At 44.2% G+C, this 21,469-nt stretch overlaps 1 protein-coding gene across 2 annotated transcripts in view; it reads left to right on the top strand.

The window, feature by feature from the left end:
* SCG3 (secretogranin III) overlaps positions 1 to 21,469 on the top strand; it is a 50,974-nt gene extending 29,505 nt beyond the window's left edge. Inside the window, exons 9-12 of one of the 2 annotated variants that reach the window (XM_075897243.2) lie at positions 6,313 to 6,396; positions 7,585 to 7,713; positions 12,049 to 12,129; positions 20,071 to 21,469. In XM_075897243.2, the coding sequence (XP_075753358.2) occupies positions 6,313 to 6,396; positions 7,585 to 7,713; positions 12,049 to 12,129; positions 20,071 to 20,189 (413 nt within the window). In that variant the 3' untranslated portion in view covers positions 20,190 to 21,469. The remainder of the gene's footprint in view (positions 1 to 6,312; positions 6,397 to 7,584; positions 7,714 to 12,048; positions 12,130 to 20,070) is intronic. The other variant, XM_075897244.2, reaches the window with a different exon arrangement.

Below are 21,469 nucleotides of genomic sequence, written 5' to 3'. Positions count from 1 at the left end.
AATGCAAACTGTTGTGCTCAAATCCCAATGGGTATGTCTACACTTGCTCCCTAGTTCGAACTAGGGATGCAAATGTAGACGACCAAAATTGCTAATGAAGCGGGGATTTAAATATCCCGCACTTCACTAGCATAATCTTGCTCGTGCGCTATTCCACTCACCAGCAGATTGGAACCAGGAAGTGCGCTCCGGGACGCGTTAGTTCGAATCAAACCTCTGGGTTCGAACTAACGTTACTCCTCAAAAAATGATATGCAAATTCAGCACTAATTTGCATATCTTCTTCTGACTGCTTTTTCTAAAGTGGGTTTTTTCAAAACTTAAAGTAGTCTGGATGTGGTTTTTTCATAAAAAAAAACCTTTTTTGAAAGAAAAAAAAACACTTTTCCTTTAAAAAAATTTTTTTACACTTTTTTGGTTTAAAAAAAACCAAAACATCTAGACTACTTTCATTTTCAAGAAACCTGCTTTCAAAAAAGTGATCGGAAGAAGATATGCAAATTAGTATCACATTTGCATATCTCCTTTAAAAAAAAAACCCACAGTCTAGACGTGCCCACTATGAGGATGGCACTGAAGTTTAGCTAAGGTACATTGACTCCAGCTACATTTTTTACATAGCTGGAATCGTGTACCCTAAGCCAACCTTCAATGGTAGTGTGAACCAGGCCACAGTCTCTTTCTAAAGTAACTGGTTTCTTTATGTATTTATAATGACTTATCTAACTTTGTTGGCTATCATTTTTGTATTACACTCATTCTTTCTATTGCACTATGATTAGGGCTTAAAAGAAGTGGCAGTACTTCTCAACAGCACAAGACCGAATATGAATGAGAATAATTTATTTCATTGAAACTGCAAGGGAATTTAGAATAAATGTATTTACATGGTTTAAATTAGTCCAGAATTCCAGGGTTAACAGCTCTTATGAAAACTGTTGTGGCTCTTTAATGAACACAAGCAATTTTACATCTCAACCAAAAGATCTCCTACCTCCTGCAGCACAGCAGCCTCCAGAACCATGCTGGATTACTGGCACAGCACAGCTTCACAATAAAAAATGACATTGAGGGCTCAACCCAAAGACTATGAAAGTCAATAGGAAACTTCCCATTGACTTCAATGAGCTTTGGAGCAGGTGATTACTAAAACATCAATTAGACTTCCTTCAACACTATTTTTTTCTCTGTGGATCTCTCATCCAACAGTTTACCAAATTCAGTCTTCATTAGCTGAGCAAATGTTGCAAGGTCACAATCTCGAATTACAGAAATGTATAATGAATGAAAAGTTGTTTGTTTTTTAACAAAGAAACTTAATTTTGTATAATGAACAAATTTGCAATCATGCAAAATATTGTACCAGCAAATATTCAAAATCAGCCAACAAACTGCCATTTAAATGTTATGTAAATTAAATATGGATGACTCCAATAAATCTCACCAGCTGTGAGGCACAATTGCTTTTGGTTATCTGTTGTGAAGTAAAGTGTGTTTCTGAAATATCTAACCTTTAGGCTGCTGCAGCAATAGACTTCTCACCTTTGGAAAAGCATGCTCTTAGATGATGGGTAAAGTGATTAGCTCTGGGTGTTTTCTTCATTGCCTCACAAGTAAAATATGATTTAAAATATTTAAGGCTTTTACTAGTCCCATAATAATCTACTCTGCCAATAATGAGTAGTTCACTTATTTCTACAAAGGAAAAGTTAGGAACTCAGAATCAAAGCACCCAAAAATCTCTCAGAGCTACTTTGGTTTAGAATTGTGGAGTGATGTTCAACTGTACTTTTAAAAGGTTGCTGAAAGAACAAGCAATCCTAGACTAATGCCACAATATACAAGAGAAAGCTTAAATGATTGCATGATCATTTGCATGTGTATAATTAAAGATAACATCTAAAGGAGGTTTGTGTTCCTTTTACTAATATGAACGGATCATATATGAATTGTTTATATTTTTATTTCTAAGAGCCAATTTCTGCTTTGACTTTAATATGTTACAAGAGTTTGCTTACCAGTGCTTTGAAAATCTTTAAGGCTTTGTTCTATGTCTCCCAGGGTATGTCTACACTACAGAGTTAGTTCGAACTAACGGAGGTTAGTTCGAACTAACTTTGTTAGGCGCTACACTAGCGCTCCGCTAGTTCGAACTTAATTCCAACTAGCAGAGCGCTTAGTTCGAACTAGGTAAACCTCATTTTACGAGGATTAAGCCTAGTTCGAACTAGCTAGTTTGAATTAAGGGCTGTGTAGACCCTTAATTCGAACTAGTGGGAGGCTAGCCCTCCCCAGGTTTCCCTGGTGGCCACTCTAGCCAACACCAGGGAAACTCTATGCCCCCCTCCCGGCCCCGGCCCCCTTAAAGGGGCATGGGCTGGCTACGGTGCCCGTGCCAGGTGCAAGCCTGCCAGCACCCAGCCAGCAGACCCTGCACCTGGCACGGCTCGAGCCAGCCACCCGATGCCCCCCAGCCCTCCCCCTCTTCCCAGGACCAGGCTGGCGGCTCCCGGGAGCTTGCCCGGGACCGCAAGAGGCGGGCACCCGCCTGGGCTAGTGCGGACATCGTGGACCTCGTCCACGATCTCCGCACTAGGCACAGGAAAGTGGCCGGCTTGGGCAGGAGAGCTGCCAGCCTGGCCACCCAAGAGCAGGTGTGCATGAAAATCAAGGGGGTCCACTGAGACCCCCGACCCTGAGCCCTGACCTTACAATGGCCGTCCTGGGTCAGACCAAAGGTCCATCTAGCCCAGTAGCCTGTCTGCTGACAGCGGCCAACCCTAGGGACCCTGGAGGGGATGGACCGAAGACAGTGACCAAGCCATTTGTCTTGTGCCATCCCTCTCCAGCCTTCCACAAACTTTGGGCAGGGACACCACTCCTACCCCCTGGCTAATACCACTCCATGGACCCAACCTCCATGACTTGATCTCACTTCCCTTTAAACTCTGTTCTAGTTCTAGCCTTCACAGCCTCCTGCAGCAAGGGGTTCCACAGGTTGACTCTTTGCTTTGTGAAGAACAACTTTCTGTTACTAGTTCGAAGCCTGCTACCCATTCCTTTCCTTTGGTGTCCTCTAGTCCTTCTTTATGGGAACTAATGAAGAACTTTTCTGTATGCACCCTCTCCACCCAACTCCTGCTTTTAGAGACCTCTATCCTGTCCCCCCTCCGTCTCCTCTTTTCTAAGCTGAGAAGTCCCAGTCTCTTTAGCCTCTCTTCATATGGGACCTGTTCCCAACCCCTGATCATTGTAGTTGCCCTCCCCTCTCCCAGCCTCTCTCTTCCCCTCTCCCACTTCCTTTTCCCAGTCTCCTCCAGTTTTGTTCAATAAAGACAGATTCCATTTTTTACCACAATTGTCCTTTATTTTGTACATCAAGAAAAGGGGCTAGGGAAGGGTAAGTGGAAGGAGGTGAGGGAGGAATGGGGTACGAGCCCCCGATGGGGAGGACTGGGCTGGCTCTGCGGGCTTCTGGGGGTGGAAGCTCTCCTGCAGCCCCCCAATTGCCCCCTCTCCCCAGATGGCAGCCTGCGGCAAGTGCAGCCGGGCTGATGGCCGAGTGGTGTGATGTGCCCAGTGTGGGCACTCCGGGCACTCCAAGCCAGGACTGGTTTTCAAGCAGGGCACCCCTGAGAACTGTCTGTCCGGGGTGGGGGTCGGTTCCCTTTAAGCGCAGCCCTCGGCTAGCCTGAGACAGCATCTCCACGCTCTAAGTCCTCCTCTGATGCCCTGCCGGCACTTCTTCCGGCCATCCTTAACCCCGGTTCAGGGTCCACTTAATGTGGACATGCTAGTTCGAATTAGCAAAACACTAATTCGAACTAGTTTTTAGTTCTAGACGCGTTAGTTCGAATTAGCTTAGTTCGAATTAACTAATTCGAACTAAGTTAGTTCGAACTAACTCTGTAGTGTAGACATACCCCTAGGGCTGTGTAAATTCACCATAGTCTGCTGAGTTTTTAAATCAATGTTTGTCTTGTGTCACTTGTAAAAATGCTGTTTTGATCTAATCAGATTTGTAAAAGATTATCCCACTTTAAATATCACATAAAACCTTTTTACTGGACTAATTTCCCAACTGGACTATAAAAGGAGTTGTCAGAGGGTATGTCTACACAGCCAAGTTATTTTGAAATAACCGCCATTATTTCGAAATAACTGTACCAGCGTCTACACAGCCAAACCACTATTTTGAAATTAAATTGAAATAACGGAGGGCTTATTTCAAAATTGGTAAACCTCATTCCACAAGGAATAGCATCAATTTTGAAATTGCTATTTCGAAATAAGCACTATGTAGACGCTTATTTCGAAATAGGGGGCCTCCAGCCCTTCCCAGGGTGCCCTGGTGGCCATTCTGGGCACAACCAAGAAAACTCCTCTCCCCCTCTCCATCCCCGGAGCCCTTAAAGGGGTAGACTCTGGCCACAGTGCCTGTGCCAGCTCCAAGCCTGCCAGCCCAGAGCCAGAAGTCGCTGCACCTGCCCCAGTGGCCCGAGCATGAACCAGGCAGCCAATGCCAACCAGCCCTCCACCGCTCCCCCATACCAGTCTGACAACTCCCAGGAGCCTGCCAGGGGCTGGAAAAGGTTGGAGCCTGCCTGGTCCAGTGCGGAGATCAGGGACCTAATTCAGGTTTGGGGGAATGCCTCCAACGTACATAATCTCTACACTAAATGGGGGGACCCAACCATCTACAGGCAGATGGCTGCCAGCCTGGCCACCAAAGGCCACATGTAAGCCCAGGAGCAGGTTCGCATGAAAATCAAGGAGCTGCAGCAGGCATGTGCCAGGACCACAGGAGGCAGCTCCCAACTAGGGGCAGACCCAGACCCCTACCCCTATTTTGATGCTGTGGACTTCATTCTGGAGGGCATGATGGTCCGTACCCCCCAGATGGTCATCGACCCTGGGGCAGAGCTTGCTGCCTCCTGCTGCTCCAACCCCTGCTGCCTCCCCAGCTACCGCTCCTCCTCCCACTCCTTCTCCCCCTCTTGCTTCTTCCTCTCCACCCTCCCCACCCTCCCAGGGATGCCGAGGCCCCCGCACCCGTGGTGCTGGGAGACACTTGGGCTGGTGAGACCCCCCCCAACCCTGAGCTTCTCCTCTCCCTTCCTCTCCTTGCCTCCCCCTTCCAGCTCCCTCCTCCCAGGTTTCCCCCTCCCCTCTCCCACCCTCACTCCTCCTCTCTTCCACCTTCTTTCCCCAGTCTCACCTCAGTTTCAGGTCCCCCCCCCCACACACCAGTTTTGTTCAATAAAGAGGCTTTGTTGTAATGAACACGTGTCTTTTATTGTACAGCAGGAAGGAGGACTGGGAGGGGTAAGTGGAAGGACGTGAGGGAGGAATGATGCACAAGCCCCCAGCAGAGCACACCAAGCAGACTGTTACTGCCTGCAGAACATGCTGCCAGGCTCACAGCAACACATCCAAGAGAAGCACCAGAGTGCCCAGGGGCAGCTCCGGCTCTATGCTGCAGAGTGCTGTGGTGTCCTGAGTGAGGACAACCAGAGCACTCAGCGAAAAAAATGCTTTGCTGTCCCTCAGCGAGGTAGGCAAGCAAGCAGGGAAACCTTAGAACCGGCTGTCTGGGGAGGGGTCCCTTTAAGCACATGTCTCAGATAACCTCAAGCAGCAGCCACACAAGGTAACTCCTGACCTGATGCCCTGCCAGAACCAGTTCCGGCCGGCCTTGAATTCAATTCAGTGTCCCATCAGTGTGAAAACGCTATTTCAAAATGCATTTTGCATCTAGACGCGTTATTTCAAAATAAGATATTTCGAAATAACACTGTAGTATAGACATAGCCAGAGAAACTATTTAGAGGAATATTCTCCTTCCAGAAAAAAAGAAACCTGCTTTTTTGTAGCTTTGATATAGAGAATTTCTGTAATTACACACATCCATTCCTTACACCACAAGCAGTTGGTAGGCAGAATATGAGCTGTATTTTTTGCCAGCTTATTCACTGATCAGAATGGAAGTCTGGGTGATTTAAATAATCTGAATAGATCTACATTCTCTTGCTATCTTTTATGCATATTAATATTATGATATTACTTGCTGCTCATATTATCATGCTATAGTATATTTTCTTAGCTAAAAACATTCAAAGTTCTCTGTAGCAATAAAGCTATTCTGTTTCTTGGTAATCAATTGCCTTTATGTTATATCTTCAGTGACAAGAATTAACTCCTTGCTTAATCCTTTTGTTTTCTTTGGGCAATTTAACTATGTTCTTGCACAGGCGGGTAATCCGAGCACTATCATTTTCAGTAGGAGAGTAATTAGGTTTTTTCATTTCCCAGAAAACTTGGATGCAATGATAGCTCTGCAGACAAAGAGTAAACTTGAAGGCCCTCTAACCAGCACCAGAAACAAGCTACTAGCAGGTATTTATTCTATTCCTGTCTCCTTGTAATCACTGCTTAATAGCACATTATTGATTGTTGTTCAAGATATTTAGTTATAAATAAAACTAATTTGCACTAGATGTCAGACTGGTAATTTAAGGATCTGAGCCTGCAAAGTGCTGTCTATGTGCCTAGAACTTCAGCTATGGCATTTATACTAGGAGGGAGGACTTGTCACATAATTGCCCAAACCTCCAAATCTTTATTCACACGTATCCTTATTCCAGCTGGGACTTTCCTTGCTTCAGTGAGTCTTGCCAATATACAAGGATAACCCATGTGTAATGCTTTGGAGGATCTGGCCTTAGATTTGATATATTGCATTGACTGCAAGGCAATCAAACTCAAGAAAGAAGAAGAAAAAGACAGGCCCCATTCTATGGATTGTATGACCTTATCTAACTTCCATAATCTTCCATGAGCTTTGAAACCAGCCCTTAGGGCAGTGGTGGCCAACATGCAGCTCACGGGCTGCATGAAGCCCACTGGGGCTCCACCTGTGGCCGGGCCCATAGGCTGTCTCTTTCCCCCACATGCTTCTCACACACTGGGGCATGGAGCCCCACACTTCCTATGCCTTCCCCCTTTCAGAGGAGTCATGAATTGCCTGATTTGCACTCCATCCCCAATCCTCCCCCTCTCTCTCAGAGCTGGAAGGCTGTCAGTCAGCTGTTCCCAGTGTTCCAGCTCTGGGTGTGAGGGGGAGGAGCAGAGAAGAAGCATGAATCATGCGATTTGCTACTCCTCTGAAAGTGCTGGGAAGGAGAGGGATGAGCAGGTAAGTGCAGGGTTCCAGTGCCCCAGTGCACAAAAGGCACAGGGGAGAGAGGGTCTGCGAGGCTGCAGGTGAAGCCCCAGCAGGCTGTGGGCTGCTGCAGCCCACTGAAATGAAGGAGCGCCACTCATGCAGCCCACTCACTATTTGTGGTTGCCCATCCCTGCTTTAGGAAATGCATTTTACTATATCTTAATTGAACTAGTGTTTGCAAGTGAAAATGTAGCATTTTCAGGGACCAGGGCAGGAGATGACCTTCAGGCTTCTATGAGTTTCTTTCTGAAACAATAGTCAAAGTCTTCGAACTTCCCAAAGAACTTGCTAATGCTTAGCACTGAATGATGTGATTTCAAAACATTTATGGTAAGGGAATATTCTGATTGCAACTTTAGATAAGAGCAATGAAGAGGCAGACAGTACAAAGGAAGAAGCAGCTAAAATGGAAAAGCAATATGAAACATTGAAGGATTCCACAAAAGTGGAAGAACAAAATACAGCAGGAAACAATGAAGAACCAAAAGGTACTCTTGCTATTAGCCTGTGCACTGAATGATTTTTTTTTCTGGTCAGGCTAGCAGTGGGTTATATACACAGCCAAGTGGCACAAATGTATGGATACAGCCAGTGATCCCTCTGAGCTGCTCAGCAGCACAGTTTTATGCATGGAGCCCTGAGACTCTAACTGGGCGCGGCTGATTAATCACCTGTGAAGCTGTGGTGCTGCAGGGTTTAGAGGGAACACTGGATACAGTATAGAATAATTCTGTAATGAGACAAGCCCATTTGGCCTCTGGTTAGCACTCCATGCAAGCATGAGGCCAACTATTCAGCTCTTGGGTCTCAACGCTCACTCGCTGAGCTGTCATGTGCATGGTATTTTGAAGACCAAATCCAAATTTTCCATTGACCACAGACATTTTTCATAAATATTTTCAATTACTCAGAAAACATTTTCCCATTGATGAAAATGTTCAGCCAGAGCTAATATGAATACAGTTCAGTTCATGCACATGTGACCTGCTCTTCCCAAATGCACCCAACTCTGCCGGGAGGCCAGCCTTCATGAATTTCAGCCCAACTAGTGAAGCCCCTTTTCTTTAAGTGGCAGCAGAGTCAATGCTTTCCCACTCCACTGTGAAGTTCCTTGTATATATTCTTTGCCCTCTGAATTCTTTGGAATTGCTCAGGACTTTCACATAAGCTGGTACTGAGAAATGACAATTCTAATTTAGTACTTTGGCTTAAATTCAGCAGTCTGTATTCCCTACTACCAATCCTGTAAACAGCCTGGGAGGATTATTAGCATCCTTAAACTACTCTAGTGACTGTATCAGCAGCCTCTTTGTGGAAGAGCATAATTCTATGTAACATAAATTAGTTACACATACACAGTGCTGGCAAAAGACTTTGCCGGGCTCTGGGACCCTTGAAGGAGTGGGATCTTGGGCAGAAGGGGCAGGGCTAGGAGTAGCCAGCCTTCAGCACTGCCCAGACTGCACTGTAAGGGTTCTGCTGGCAGTTTAAAGGGCCCAGAGCTCTGGGCGACTGCCACTGTAACAGCTACAGCAGCAGCCTTGAACCCCAGGCCCTTTTAAATTTCTGGGCCCTGGTGCAACTACTCCCTTTGCCTTCCCTCCCTGCATCAGCAGTCCTGCACATACACTTCAAGTGAACAAGAGACATGATTGGCTCTGTAAAGCAGAGGAAGACAGAGTCTCTGCCCTGAGAAGTTTCTCAGTGCAAATTCTTTTATTTAAAACATGAATATTTTAGAGAGCATGGATAGTGCAGCTGAGTACAGTGGAGTCAATGGAATACAGGCAGTCCCCGGGTTACATGAATCCGACTTACATCGGATCCCTACTTACAAACGTTGTGAGGCAACCCCGCACTAGGTGCTTCCCCCCAGCAGACCAGGGAGACACGAAGCGAGCCCCCCCCCCCCCCCAGCAGACCAGGGAGATGGAGCGGCTTTTCTCAGCAGACACCTCAGCTTGAGTATAAAGGACTGAGGGAAGTGAGGTGTGGGAGAATAAAACTGAGCTCTGGAGAAATGTTTGGCTAGAGTTTCCCCGACAATATGTACCAGTTCCAACTTACATACAAATTCAACTTAAGAACAAACCTACAGTCCCTATCTTGTACGTAACCCGGGGACTGCCTGTACTATTGTTGAGTCCAGTGAGAGAACAAGATTGGGTCTTTGATTTGTTTTGACAACAGTTTCTTTATACAGACTTGCCTGCTGGTATCTGTAAGGATAAAATTGAGTCCATCATCTGCAAAAAAAAGTATCAGTTTATTAAACTGGTCCATTACCATTTTCTGAATATATTATAGTCCCTTAAAATGATTCTTTAGCAATCCCAGTGGCTGAGTGAAGATAGCTCATTAGTATTGTTGTGAACTCAGTGCACATGCAACTAGCAGTTAGTGTAATATCTAGAAAATAGGAACCTACTTCAGAGATCCCGCTAGCAAACAATCCTGTTTTCTCATTTTGTCTCCTTAAATGTATTTTATTTTGTTTCATACTGTTCCTAAGCCTCTACAGATAGGCCTTGATTTCAGAAAGGTACTTAAGCAAGCGCCTAATTTTCAATAGACAGACCCATGTGTCTAGCTGAACTGGGGCCATAATCCTTTATTATGGAATTTACAGCTTGCATTAGGAACTAGATCAAATGAATTTGAATACATTATTGCAGTGAGGTATTGCTCCTTTGCATCTGTGGCTTTTTAGTGACCTAAGATTATCAGTTCATTCACTATTCTGGACTGAGCATATTGACTGCTCCAGTCTGAGTTCAGAACTTTATGTTATGACAGCAAATTAACAGCTGAAAGAGGAAATGGAGCATTGATACCTTTTATGATCCCAGCTGCCTCAACACAGCATTTAATGTTTCATGCCATGGCAGGTCAGCCTGGCCATAAGCTACTCTTTCCTCAGAAATCCATAGTGAATGGAAAAAACCCTACTCGTCTGGCGTATATCACACAGCAAACCCATGAAAGACACCGTGTCTCGCCAGTGTGTATTTCAAACACAGAATGGCCCCCAAAATTCAAAGCACAAATGCATTTTTAGCCAAATTTCTTGCGTTAAGGCACCTCTGTAGTGCCCATCACATAGTATTACAGCATATCCCAAGTACTTAAATAGAAAAATGGTGGTTTGTGTGTGCAAGAGGGTAGGTCGTGTGTGTGTGTGTGTACGTGCGTGTGATACTTACTGAGAAAAAGCTATGCTTTTTGTTCTGCCTTTGGCTACTAGTCTGGCAAGCTCTATGGTTATTTGTATCTGTTGCTGAGGTGAGTTCCATAGTCTAATTACATCTCCAATGGACGGTCTGTCTCTTACACTCAGAAGCCTCCTTGTTGGTCAACAGGTTTAATTTTCCAGTAGCAGCTAGCTGTCATGGGAGATCATGGTTGCAGAGACGGGTCATTTGTTAGGTAACTGAGGCCAGACTTATGGAGGACTTTGAATATCAAGGAAGAATCATGGATGTGGATTCCGTGTTCACTGAGGAGCCAGTACGGAGAGTGTTGAACCATGACAATATGTTCCTGGCAACCTGGTTACCAAGCTGCTGCATTTTATATCTATTGGAGCTTTTTCAGCACATGTGGTTTCACTGTTAGATATAAATAGTTGCAATAATCAAGCCAAGAGGTCACGGTTCACATGTCGTTATATACAAGTTGGCAGCACTAGGATAAGGTGCATTCTTGTAGCCAAGCACAGAGCGAAGTGAATACTTTTTGTTGCTGTGGCTATTTGAACATCCAGGAGCAGTAAGAAGTCCAAAGAGCGCACAACTGCAGAATGACTCAACGATGTGAGGAAAGATATCCTAACTAGTGGTTATGTCTATTCAGCATGTATCCAGTTTGGACCAAATTCTGTTCTCATACCTTCACAACCACATTCAACTCACTGGGCCTGTTCGGGTATAAATTAAATCAGAATTTTGGCCCGCTGTCTCTTCATTTAACATGCTTTGCTGTTTCACAGACTCACATCCTTCCACCATGATTCTGCGTGCCTAGAGCAAAGGTTTCAGTATACTTACTATTGTATCCTCTTACAGATGGGATCAGACATGCACAGTAGGCAGGATGTCTTCCACAAGCTAATTTCACTAGTCTTTTTATGACACATATGAGCATGTTACATCACTAAAGCTATAACCAAGTTAAGAATTCTCTGTAACATTCCCTTCAGGGATTTGTTTTGATCTGTGTGCTTTTGGGGCTAAAAATAGACACCATTTCAAAATTCAAAATCTAGAGGCTGTAACAAGAGATTATATAGTTTTCATGCTTTTCTTTCCTCAGCTAATACAGTGCCTGCATATCAGGTGGTAGGTTTTGTCTTATGCCGTTCAGAATATCACAATATTATATGTGCACTGTTACATCAGGCAATAGACGAGGTTTCTGATATTTTTACTATATGAGCTGGATGCACAAAGCTTTCAGTCTTATTAAAATCATACCTCATTGTCTTCAAACTTTAAGCTTTGCTTAACAGCTGTTGTGATCTAAACACCACAGAATGACTCCTGTCCATGCAGGCAATATCTGTTGATATCTATAGGAATTACACACACAAATCAAAGGGAGGAAATGGCCATAAATTCCTATCAGAACTAATTAATCTCTTACAGACAGGATGTGCTAGCCATGCATGGGAATATTGCCTGAATAAACATGACAGAGCTAGTCCCTTAAATGGAAACTAATAATAGTGTTAATCTGTCTTCCCTATAGCCAAGTTTTCTCTGTTAAACAAGCTGTATTAATCATTGATGAAGGGTGTTTGATTTGTGTCTCATCTGTTCCTCAAGGGAAAGCTGAGGCATATTTGGAAGCCATCAGGAAGAACATAGAATGGCTAAAGAAACACGACAAGCAAGGAAACAAAGAAGGTATGAAATAAATAATCTTGCACACTGGGGAGGACACCATTACAATTTGCTTTTATAAATTAGAGCATACAGATTATCTTGATAAAATGAGGTGAATAATAAAAATATAAATTGTGAGATTATGGACAAGTCTGGATCACAGCCTCAAAGTTAGTGACATTAGGATTACTATGAAGTAGTCTTGGATCAAATATAGGCTATGAGTAAAAATTATACAAACCGTCTCTCATAAAACTCCAGAATCTTATGGAAATATATATAAATATTCCACTGAACAAATACAAAATATAAAAACTAAACGGTCCAGACTGCCTCTGAATCACAAAATTTATGCTGACCAACTTGCTGGAAATAAACTCCTTGCTCCCCCCACATAAGAACCCACTCCACAAAAATCCCTGAATGTCAGTCTTGCACAAGGAGATCAAGAGAAGTGTTGAAAGAATTATTTTTTAGCAGTAGTGAAGATGATCTTTTTAATATATGCATGGATCTGTGGAAACCCAGTGGCATTATACTGGCATTGTAAGAACATAAGAATGGCCGTACTGGCTCAGACCAAAGGCCAATCTAGCCCAGTATCCTGTCTACAGACAGTGGCCAACACCAGGAGCCCCAGAGAGGGTGGACTGAAGACAATGATCAAGCGATTTGTCTCCTGCCATCCCTCTCCAGCCTCTGACAAACAGAGGCCAAGGACACCATTTTATCCCCTGGCTAATAGACTTTTATGGACCTAACCTCCATAAAATTATCTAGCTTTTCTTTAAACTCTATTATAGTCTTAGCCTTCACCGTCTCCTCAGGTAAGGAGTTCAATAGGTTGACTACACACTGTGTGAAGAACTTTCTTTTATTAGTTTTAAACCTGCTCCCCATTAATTTCATTTGGGTCCTCTAGTTCTTCTATTTAGGGAACTAATAAATAACTTTTTTTTATCGGCCCTCTCCACACCACTCATGATTTTATATACCTCTATGTACAGTGCTGTGTGTGTCCCTTTCCAAGTAGCAGGAATCATAGAATACTAGAACTGGAAGGGACCTCGAGAAGTCATCTAGTCCAGTCCCCTGCCCTCATGGCAGGACCCAGTACCATCTAGACTATCCCTGACAGATGTCTATCTAACCTGCTCTTAAATATCTCCAGAGATGGAGATTCCACAACCTCCCTAGGCAACTTATTCCAGTGTTTAACCACCCTGACAGTTAGGAAGTTTTTCCTAATGTTCAACCTAAACCTTCCTTGCTGCAGTTTAAGCCCATTGCTTCTTGTTCTATCCTCAGAGGTTAAGGAGAACAATTTTTCTCCCTCCTCCTCCTGACACCCTTTTAACAGGAAACGAATCCTGCAGATTTTGTTTCATAAACTTACATAAAACAAACAAGGTGAAAACATGTGGGAATCACAGAGCATTGTGGCATTACTCATAGGTACGCTGACCATCCATCCCGAATTTCCCAGAACAGTCTCGATTTTTAATGTCCTCTCCTGGTGCCCCGCACAACATTGAAATGTCCCAGAAAGTCCCCAGGCTCCAAACGCAGCTAGAAGTGGCTGTGCAGCTGATTCTCCTCCCCCTCCCCCAGCTTGGGGGGAATATAGGAGTCAAGGACACTTCCCAGGCTTTCCCTGCTGCTGGGGAATCCAGCCAATAGCAGCATCAGGAGGCATTGCCAGTTGGGAACATGCGAAAGCAAGTGGGAGGCTGGGAAGGGTGTGCACAAGTGGCGGGCGGCTCAGCTGGGCTGGGGAGGGGGTGTGGAAAAGTGGCACATGACTCAGCTAGGCTGGGGGACGGGGCTCAGGGAACTGAAACCACTCAGCTGGGCTTCAAGGCAAAGGGGACCCAGGAAGCCCAGTATGGGGGCGGCAGCACGGGGCCTGAAATAACTTCCCCTGATCTGGAAAAATCCCTCATCTGGAACCTATGGGAAGACCTGAACCTCAGTCTTCAGTCCTCCCTGTCCCTTCCCTTTGCCCCTTGGGGCTGGAAGGCCAAAGGAGTGAGGAGTCTGAGTTGGGGGCCACCTCAGTGAGGGTTGGGGGTTTTGGAGTTCTTTTGCATCTCCCTTGTGTGGTGCCCAACTGATTTTTCTGTGGATCAATGGCCCCTGACCCAAAAAAGGTTCCCCACCCCTGCCATAAATAAAAAAAAACATTGAAACCTTTTGTGTTGGATGTAAATTAATATTTAATTTAATTTAATTTAAAATGATGTTTGATAAACTAACAATTTAAATTAAACCACTCTCCCACGCTGCAGAACTAGAAAAATGGCTTAGGTGTAATTATGTAACTAACAGTGAGTTTCCATTAGCAGCTGGTGGTTCATTGAAAGGTTTACATTGAGCCAGGTGGTCCACAGGCCAAAAAGGTTGAGAATCACTGAAATAGAGGTAGCCTTGGGCTCTCCCCATGAGAGACCACCCCAGGCTCCCTGTGGCTCCAGAAGAAACCAGAGAGATTGGGTCTGTTACCATGGTGGTGAAATCATCACGTCACTCCAGTGTGGATGATGGATAGACTCTTTTTGAGTTGATGCTTTAAACAAGATGTTAAGATGCCACGTGAAAACACTTGGTGCATCCACAGAGAAGCAGCATGTATCATCTCTCACCAGAGAGGGTTGTCATGACTTTTGTGTACAGGCAGTCCCCGGGTTATATGGATCCGACTTACATCGGATCCCTACTTACAAACGGGGTGAGGCAACCCCGCACTAGCTGCGTCCCCCCAGCAGACCAGGGAGACTCGAAGCTAGCACCCCCTACCCCCCAGCAGACCAGGGAGACGTGGAGCGGCTTTTCTCAGCAGACACCTCAGCTTGAGAATAAAGGACTGAGGGAAGTGAGGTGTGGGAGAATAAAACTGAGCTCTGGAGAAATGTTTGGCTAGAGTTTCCCCTACAATATGTACCAGTTCCGACTTACATACAAATTCAACTCAAGAACAAACCTACAGTCCCTATCTTGTACATAACCCGGGGACTGCCTGTATTAGTAAATAAGCCCTTTGTGAGCTCTGAGAAGCAGGGCCAGTCATAACCAATTGGCAGCCCCAAGAGACCACTGGGGAAAATCTATGGAGCAAAAAAAAAAAAGCCGAAATGCGGTCGCAGCCCCTTTAATTGCCACGTGTCCCGAGCAGCCTTCAGTCGGGCTTGTTGGCAGCCCCTTGAAAATGGTGGCCATGGGCAACTGCCTGGCTCGCCCGCCCCTAAGACCAGCTCTGCTGAGAAGAGGTGAGATGTTTTGATTTCCAGCTTCAAGGATTTGTTCTTCTGTCTTTGGGCTGCATGTTGCCTAGGCCTGAATGGAGGTAGCAGTGACAACCCATTTCTGAGTTATTCTGACACACAAAGTGAAACCTGTGCTAAAGACCGCACACCCAGTGAGAGAAAGCACTGCTGTCAGAAAAAGTAAATTCAAAGTCTCTCCAATTTTCTTCAAAGAACGCCTTTACCAGGCAGTGGGGCTTTGACAGATTGGTCCCTTTTTTCTGAAGGGTGACTAAATGTTAACTGGATCTTTTGGGGTAATATCAACAGATTGCTTTTGGCCCAATCCTAGCTTAAAATTTAAATTGGATCAGGTGCCTTGTAAGCAGGTTGGGAAGTGGTCTCAGTATTATTTACATAATATAGGCATTGCCATCATGGTATTGACATATACATTTCTTAGTAGCTTTACAGCCTCTCCCTGACTTACAAACCGGTTACGGACCAAGCAATTGGTCCGTAACTCGGTTTGTTCGTACGTCGGACTCCACAGAGTTACATGCGACTGCCCATTGATCCATGGGAAATGTACCTTGGAAGCAGTGGTTAGTGACATGGTCTTTTCTACCCTGTAATTGTCATGGTGAGTTCAGTATTGTCATTCTGGCATGTGTAAACGGAGGGCACTTGATAGTTCTGCAGTAACTTCAAACAATGCAGTTGCAGTATAGCTCATTAGGGATGTAGATTCCCATTAATCAGTTAACTGGTTAATGTTAGGTCACACTGGGGCTGCTGCTGGCTCCCAGCCCCCTCCACAGCACGCTGGACTCCTTAAGGAAAGAGGCTGCTCTGGACACTGGTGCAGTCCCTGCCTGCAGGGCCCCCCAGTTCCCCACAGACAGGGGCTACTCCGGACAAGAATAACCTCTGTCTGCAGTAGAGCTGGAGCAGCCCCCTGCCCACAGCAGATGGGGAGCTGCTCCAGCCTCCCTCTGATTACCAGTTAACTGGAACCAGTACGTGTCATCCATTAAGAGGACTGGAAGTTGTCCCATGAAATTGTGAGAGAGTTCTGGATGGTTCCCAGGCCCTGAGTGAGATGGGGCTGCATCAACACTGCAAAATAATAGGCCTCGGATCCTGGATCTCATCTTGAATTGAGGTTGGAACCATAGTGCTGCAGTGTCATGGGAATCCAGGTCTGGAGCCTGGGTTAATGCAATTGCAGTATAGTTGCATAAGGGGCTCCTATAGGGCCCAAACCCATCCCTATTGGTAGAAGACGGTGGGAGAAGTTCTTAGAGGGGGTCACATGACACTCTTCTGGTCATGTGTCCATCTTGACCCTAGAAGTACTACCCCAGGGTGGGACTTCCTGTGGAAGATGGGTGGGGCCTAAGGGGTCGGGGCGTGTCTAGAAGTGTGAGGGGGCATGGCTAATGTGTCCCTACTTCTGGTTCAGAAAATATGGTCACCATACTCATAGGAGCTAGCCTTTAAGGGCACTATGCACCTTTCAGATGCCAAACCCTGTAGAAGAGGAGCAGTGACTGAAACAGCTGCTCAGTCTTCCTTAGGCTGGTTCTCCAACACATTGTTTCTCTTGGAGATGGGATTGTCAACAGCATGGGAGAGGGGGCGGGAGAGGATCCATAGGAACATCAGGACCACTTGTCTTGGCCATACCATCTTCTCCCTCAAAGCGTCACAACAATCCAGTACCCCAGCTCTTGTCTCAGCCTTGGTGCTATTGGGTGGATTTCTATGTAAATGGTAAGGAGAAACAACAGGGCACAGTGGGGATAAGTAAAGCATTTTGAAAAGGAGAGGAAGGTCGCTATCATCAGCCAAGAAGGAGAGGGAGTTGAGACTCGGGCTGTCCCATGTGCTTTCAGAAACCTCTATATGTGATGTCATGTAAGACTGGTACTGTTCAAAAGCGTCAGAGGGGTAGCCGAGTTAATCTGTAACAGGAAAAACCTAAAAAACCACAAATAGACTAACAGCACCTTAAAGACCAACGAAGCATGTAGATGGTATCATGAGCTTTTGTGGGCACAACCCACTTCTTCAGATGACTGTTATCTGAAGAAGCGGGTTGCGCCCACGAAAGCTTATGATACCATCTACATGTTTTGGTACTGTTCAGTCAGTGCATGACTACAGCTTGATACCTTTACTTCCTTTGCAGAAGCTCAGTAAAAGATTCAGAGGAGTAGCCGAGTTAGTCTGTAACAGGGAAAACTTAAAAAACAACAAATAGTCTTGCAGCACTTTAGAGACTAAAAAAACATGTAGATGGTATCCTGAGCTTTCGTGGGCGCAACCCACTTCTTCAGATGAATGGAGAAGTGGATTGTGCCCACAAAAGCTCATGATACCATCTACATTTTTTGTTAGTCTCTAGGGTACTGCAAGGCTATTTGTTGTTTAAGTTTTTTCGGTAAAGGATGTTTGGCCTGAAAAATAATGACCTGATTTTCTCACCTATAACCCTTTCCCTTTTAAAATTCCCTACACGCAATTCATAGCAGTAGTTGTAGCTGGTAGAAGATTTACATTTTACTGCAGAATTTCCATGCCCATTCCAGTCAATATTTCCATGTATCAGTGTGTTTGTTACAGCAATTAGTGTTCAATCACATGGGATTGTTTTCTGTTTCCCAGATCCCAAGCAGACCCTTACTCCTCTTCATAGTAACCTTTTCCTCAGCATTACAGCAAATTGAAAATGACTGTGGTTACAGCTATAACAGCATCTGATCTGTTTAGGAAAGCAGTAAGATGGATTGATGTGAATTCCTGAAACGAATGGATCCACAATGGCAATCCTGAACATCATTATACTGTATGCTGTTAGGGCAAGATTCTCGGTTAAATGAAAATAAAATATTTACTCTCCTGATGTATTATCCCTTAACCTACCCCTTCTATAGAGTGTACTCTGGCAACTGCTCTTTCAAAAATCTAGCAATGGTAGTAAATGTAGTGCAACTCCACTATTACATAGACAGGTATTATTGTAGTTATTATACAAATGGATATGCTGAGGGAAGGGTGGTTTAAGTGATTTACCTAAGGTCAGTACCAGACCATGGACTACAAATCAGGAGTGAAATCTGGCCACACTAAAGTCAATGGCAAAACTGCCATTGGATTCAGTGGGGCCATGATTTCAAACCAGGAGACATGATTCCCAGTCTTCTCGTCTTTCACTGTTAACATTGTCCCAATTGGTGGGGGAGGGGAGAGCAACAGAATTGCAGGACCCCTGGGCCAGGCGAAAGAGGCAGGGATGGGGTTAGTCTCTCTTTGCCAGCCCTCCAGCACCTTCCAGAAAACACCACTCAGGGCTCTGCTACCAGAACCCCATGGGACATGCTCCAATTTAAAGGGCCCAGTGCTCCAGCTGCCACCACAGCAGCAACAACCGGAAACCCTGAGCCCTTTTGAATTGCCAGGCTCGAGGCATTTATCCCCTTTGTATCCCGCCTCTTTCCCACTGGCGAGCCTAGTCCCGATTTTTAATTCTTCTCATTGCAAAAACCGAATTGCATAATTTAATCTGCTTTTCAAAGTGCCCTACATATCATTCCTCCGTACTTGTTCAGCCAATACTAGGTAGAGAAAGGTATTATGGTCTATTGTGCAAATAGTGTATAGTTAGAGGATGAAGTCCTTACATTCATATTTATACTATGGTACACATTTGAACAAATTACAACACATTTTGTCTGAGAATTCTTATGGCTTTGTCTAGGAACAAGATAATTCATACTGTAAAAATTGCACAGGAATACATTTCTAGGAAAGCTATTCAGTCATTTAAATTATCATAAATCTTTAGAACATAGATATGCTCCAGGCTGCCCGCCAGTGATTCTTCCATTGAAACTTGCCTCTGTGTGTGCATTAGTGTATAATATCTAACGTTCACATTATAAAATATAATATTCCCCAGTGGATGCTCAGGGAGAGTTTTTCAGATTTATTTGCAGAATTAGTGTCTAAAACTATTCTTCTTCCATGGAAAACAGTGACTTTCTGGCAGAGCAAGGTTTTGTTCAATGGCATTCAGCCAGCGTTACACTGTATAGATGCAAATTCTTGAGTTTAGGCTCCTGTGTTTATCATTTAGCAGTGCAGCAGAACATGAAAAGCATCTTTCAGTACTTGTAATATGGACTGACATATACAGACAACTCACTGCAGTATTTTTCAAATCTGGAAATTGTTCTTGTAGCCTGCCAAAGCTGAATAATAATCATTTCTTTTCCACTCTAGCTCCAGTGAATAGATTTCTTGAATTTCAGAGAGTTGAACCAAAGACTTCATGGGTTTTTTCATGGGAAACAGTCAATTTAGTTTTTTTCTGTGAAGTCCATATTAACTGGGAACATAATAGTGCCTTAACAACAACTTTGGCATGCACAGACTTCCAGCACATAGATCCTTTTTCAGTAAAATGGTACAATGTTAAAATACCAATTACAAAGCAAGAAAAATAGATGAATAATTCTTATTACATCTCATAATAGGGGTTTGAACAAGATTTTTTTAAATTACTATGTAAAGTTTCATTTGTATTATAATGAGTTCCAGTCTTTCCAAGTGACAGAGAATGGACTTGCTGGATAATGTTTACAATTATATTATTTCATAGGTAAAACAGCCAAATGGAGAAGGCTCATGGTGTTCATGAATTCATGTTTTGCAGATTATGATCTTTCAAAGCTGAGGGATTTCATTGATCAGCAAGCTGATGCCTATGTGGACAAAGGCATCCTTGACAAAGAAGAGGCTGATGTGATCAAGCGCATATATGGCAGCCTGTAAAAACACGGGAAGGATGGTGAAGTCATCTGCCTGCCCAACATGTAGGAAACGATAGTATAGCTTCACCCACTCCTAGCTCAGTGACCTCAGATCTACTGTTTTGAGGATATCATTAGAAAGTGCTCTGTTTGCATTGTACTGAATCTTTTCTAGACAAAAGTGAAGAGCTCTGTAACCATCTACACTGATTGCATACTGTATTTTCCGACACAGATATCAACCCCAAAAGCCAAATGACATCAAATTTATACTGAACAGGGTAACATACAAAACATTTACTTTGACTTACTATCTGCATTTGTAATGTCTCAGAGGAATAGCCGTGTTAGTCTGTAAAGGCATGTCTACACAGCAGCGTTATTTCAGAATAACCAATGTTATTCCGAAATAACAGAAAGCATCTCTATACTGAAAGCCATTATTCTGAAATAATGGCAAGCTGGAGGACTTCTTACTCTGGTTCCTGTAACCCTCATTTTACAAGGAGTAAGGGAAGTTGAAGGAAGAGTTTTCTTCCTTCAACTTCCTGCTGTGTAGATAACGCGAAAAGCCGAATTAAGTTATTTCAACTTCAGCTATGCAATTGACGTAGCTGAAGTTGCATAGCTTAATTTGACTGTAGCCCTGCTGTGCAGATGTGCCCTAACTGGAAAAAAAACAAACAACATATGGTCCTAAAGCACCTTACAGACTGAGGGTATGCCTATACTACAGAGTTTTTTCAGAAAAACTTTAATGATATCCATACTGCAATTGCGTTTTCAAAAGAAAATTGAAACAACAGAGGGGTTTTTCCAACATTGGTAATCCTCATTCTACAAGGAAAAGACTTTTTCTGAAAGAGCTCGTTCGGAAAAAGGCGCGAGTGGACAGGGAAGAGGGAGTTCTTTCGAAAGAAGAGGAAAGAGGAAAAAACACAGGTGCCCTGGTGGCCATTCTGTCCATAGTAATCACAGCTTAAATTCGAGATAGCATCCATTCAGTGTGGACACTCTCTTTAGAAAAAGCAGATGGCTTTTTCGATGCGCTTTTGCAATATGGCTGCTCCCTTTCAGAAGACGTTTTTCCGGAATATCTCTTCCGAAAAAGCTTCTTCTGAAAGAAGCCTGCAGTCTAGACATAGCCTAACAAAAAAAATGAAGCTAATGTTATGAGCTTTCATGGGCACAAGCCACTCCTTCAGATGAAAAGTGGGTTGTGCCCACAAAGCTCATGACACTATCTACATTTTTTTGTCAGTCTAGGGGTATGTCTAGACTACATGAGTCTAGGTGACAGAG

The sequence above is a fragment of the Pelodiscus sinensis genome, chromosome 14 (assembly GCF_052426305.1).
Source record: "Pelodiscus sinensis isolate ZL-2025 chromosome 14, ASM5242630v1, whole genome shotgun sequence".
NCBI lineage: Eukaryota > Metazoa > Chordata > Testudines > Trionychidae > Pelodiscus > Pelodiscus sinensis.
Note: the sequence above shows the minus strand (reverse complement) of the source record. Positions and strands in the feature narration are given on the sequence as shown.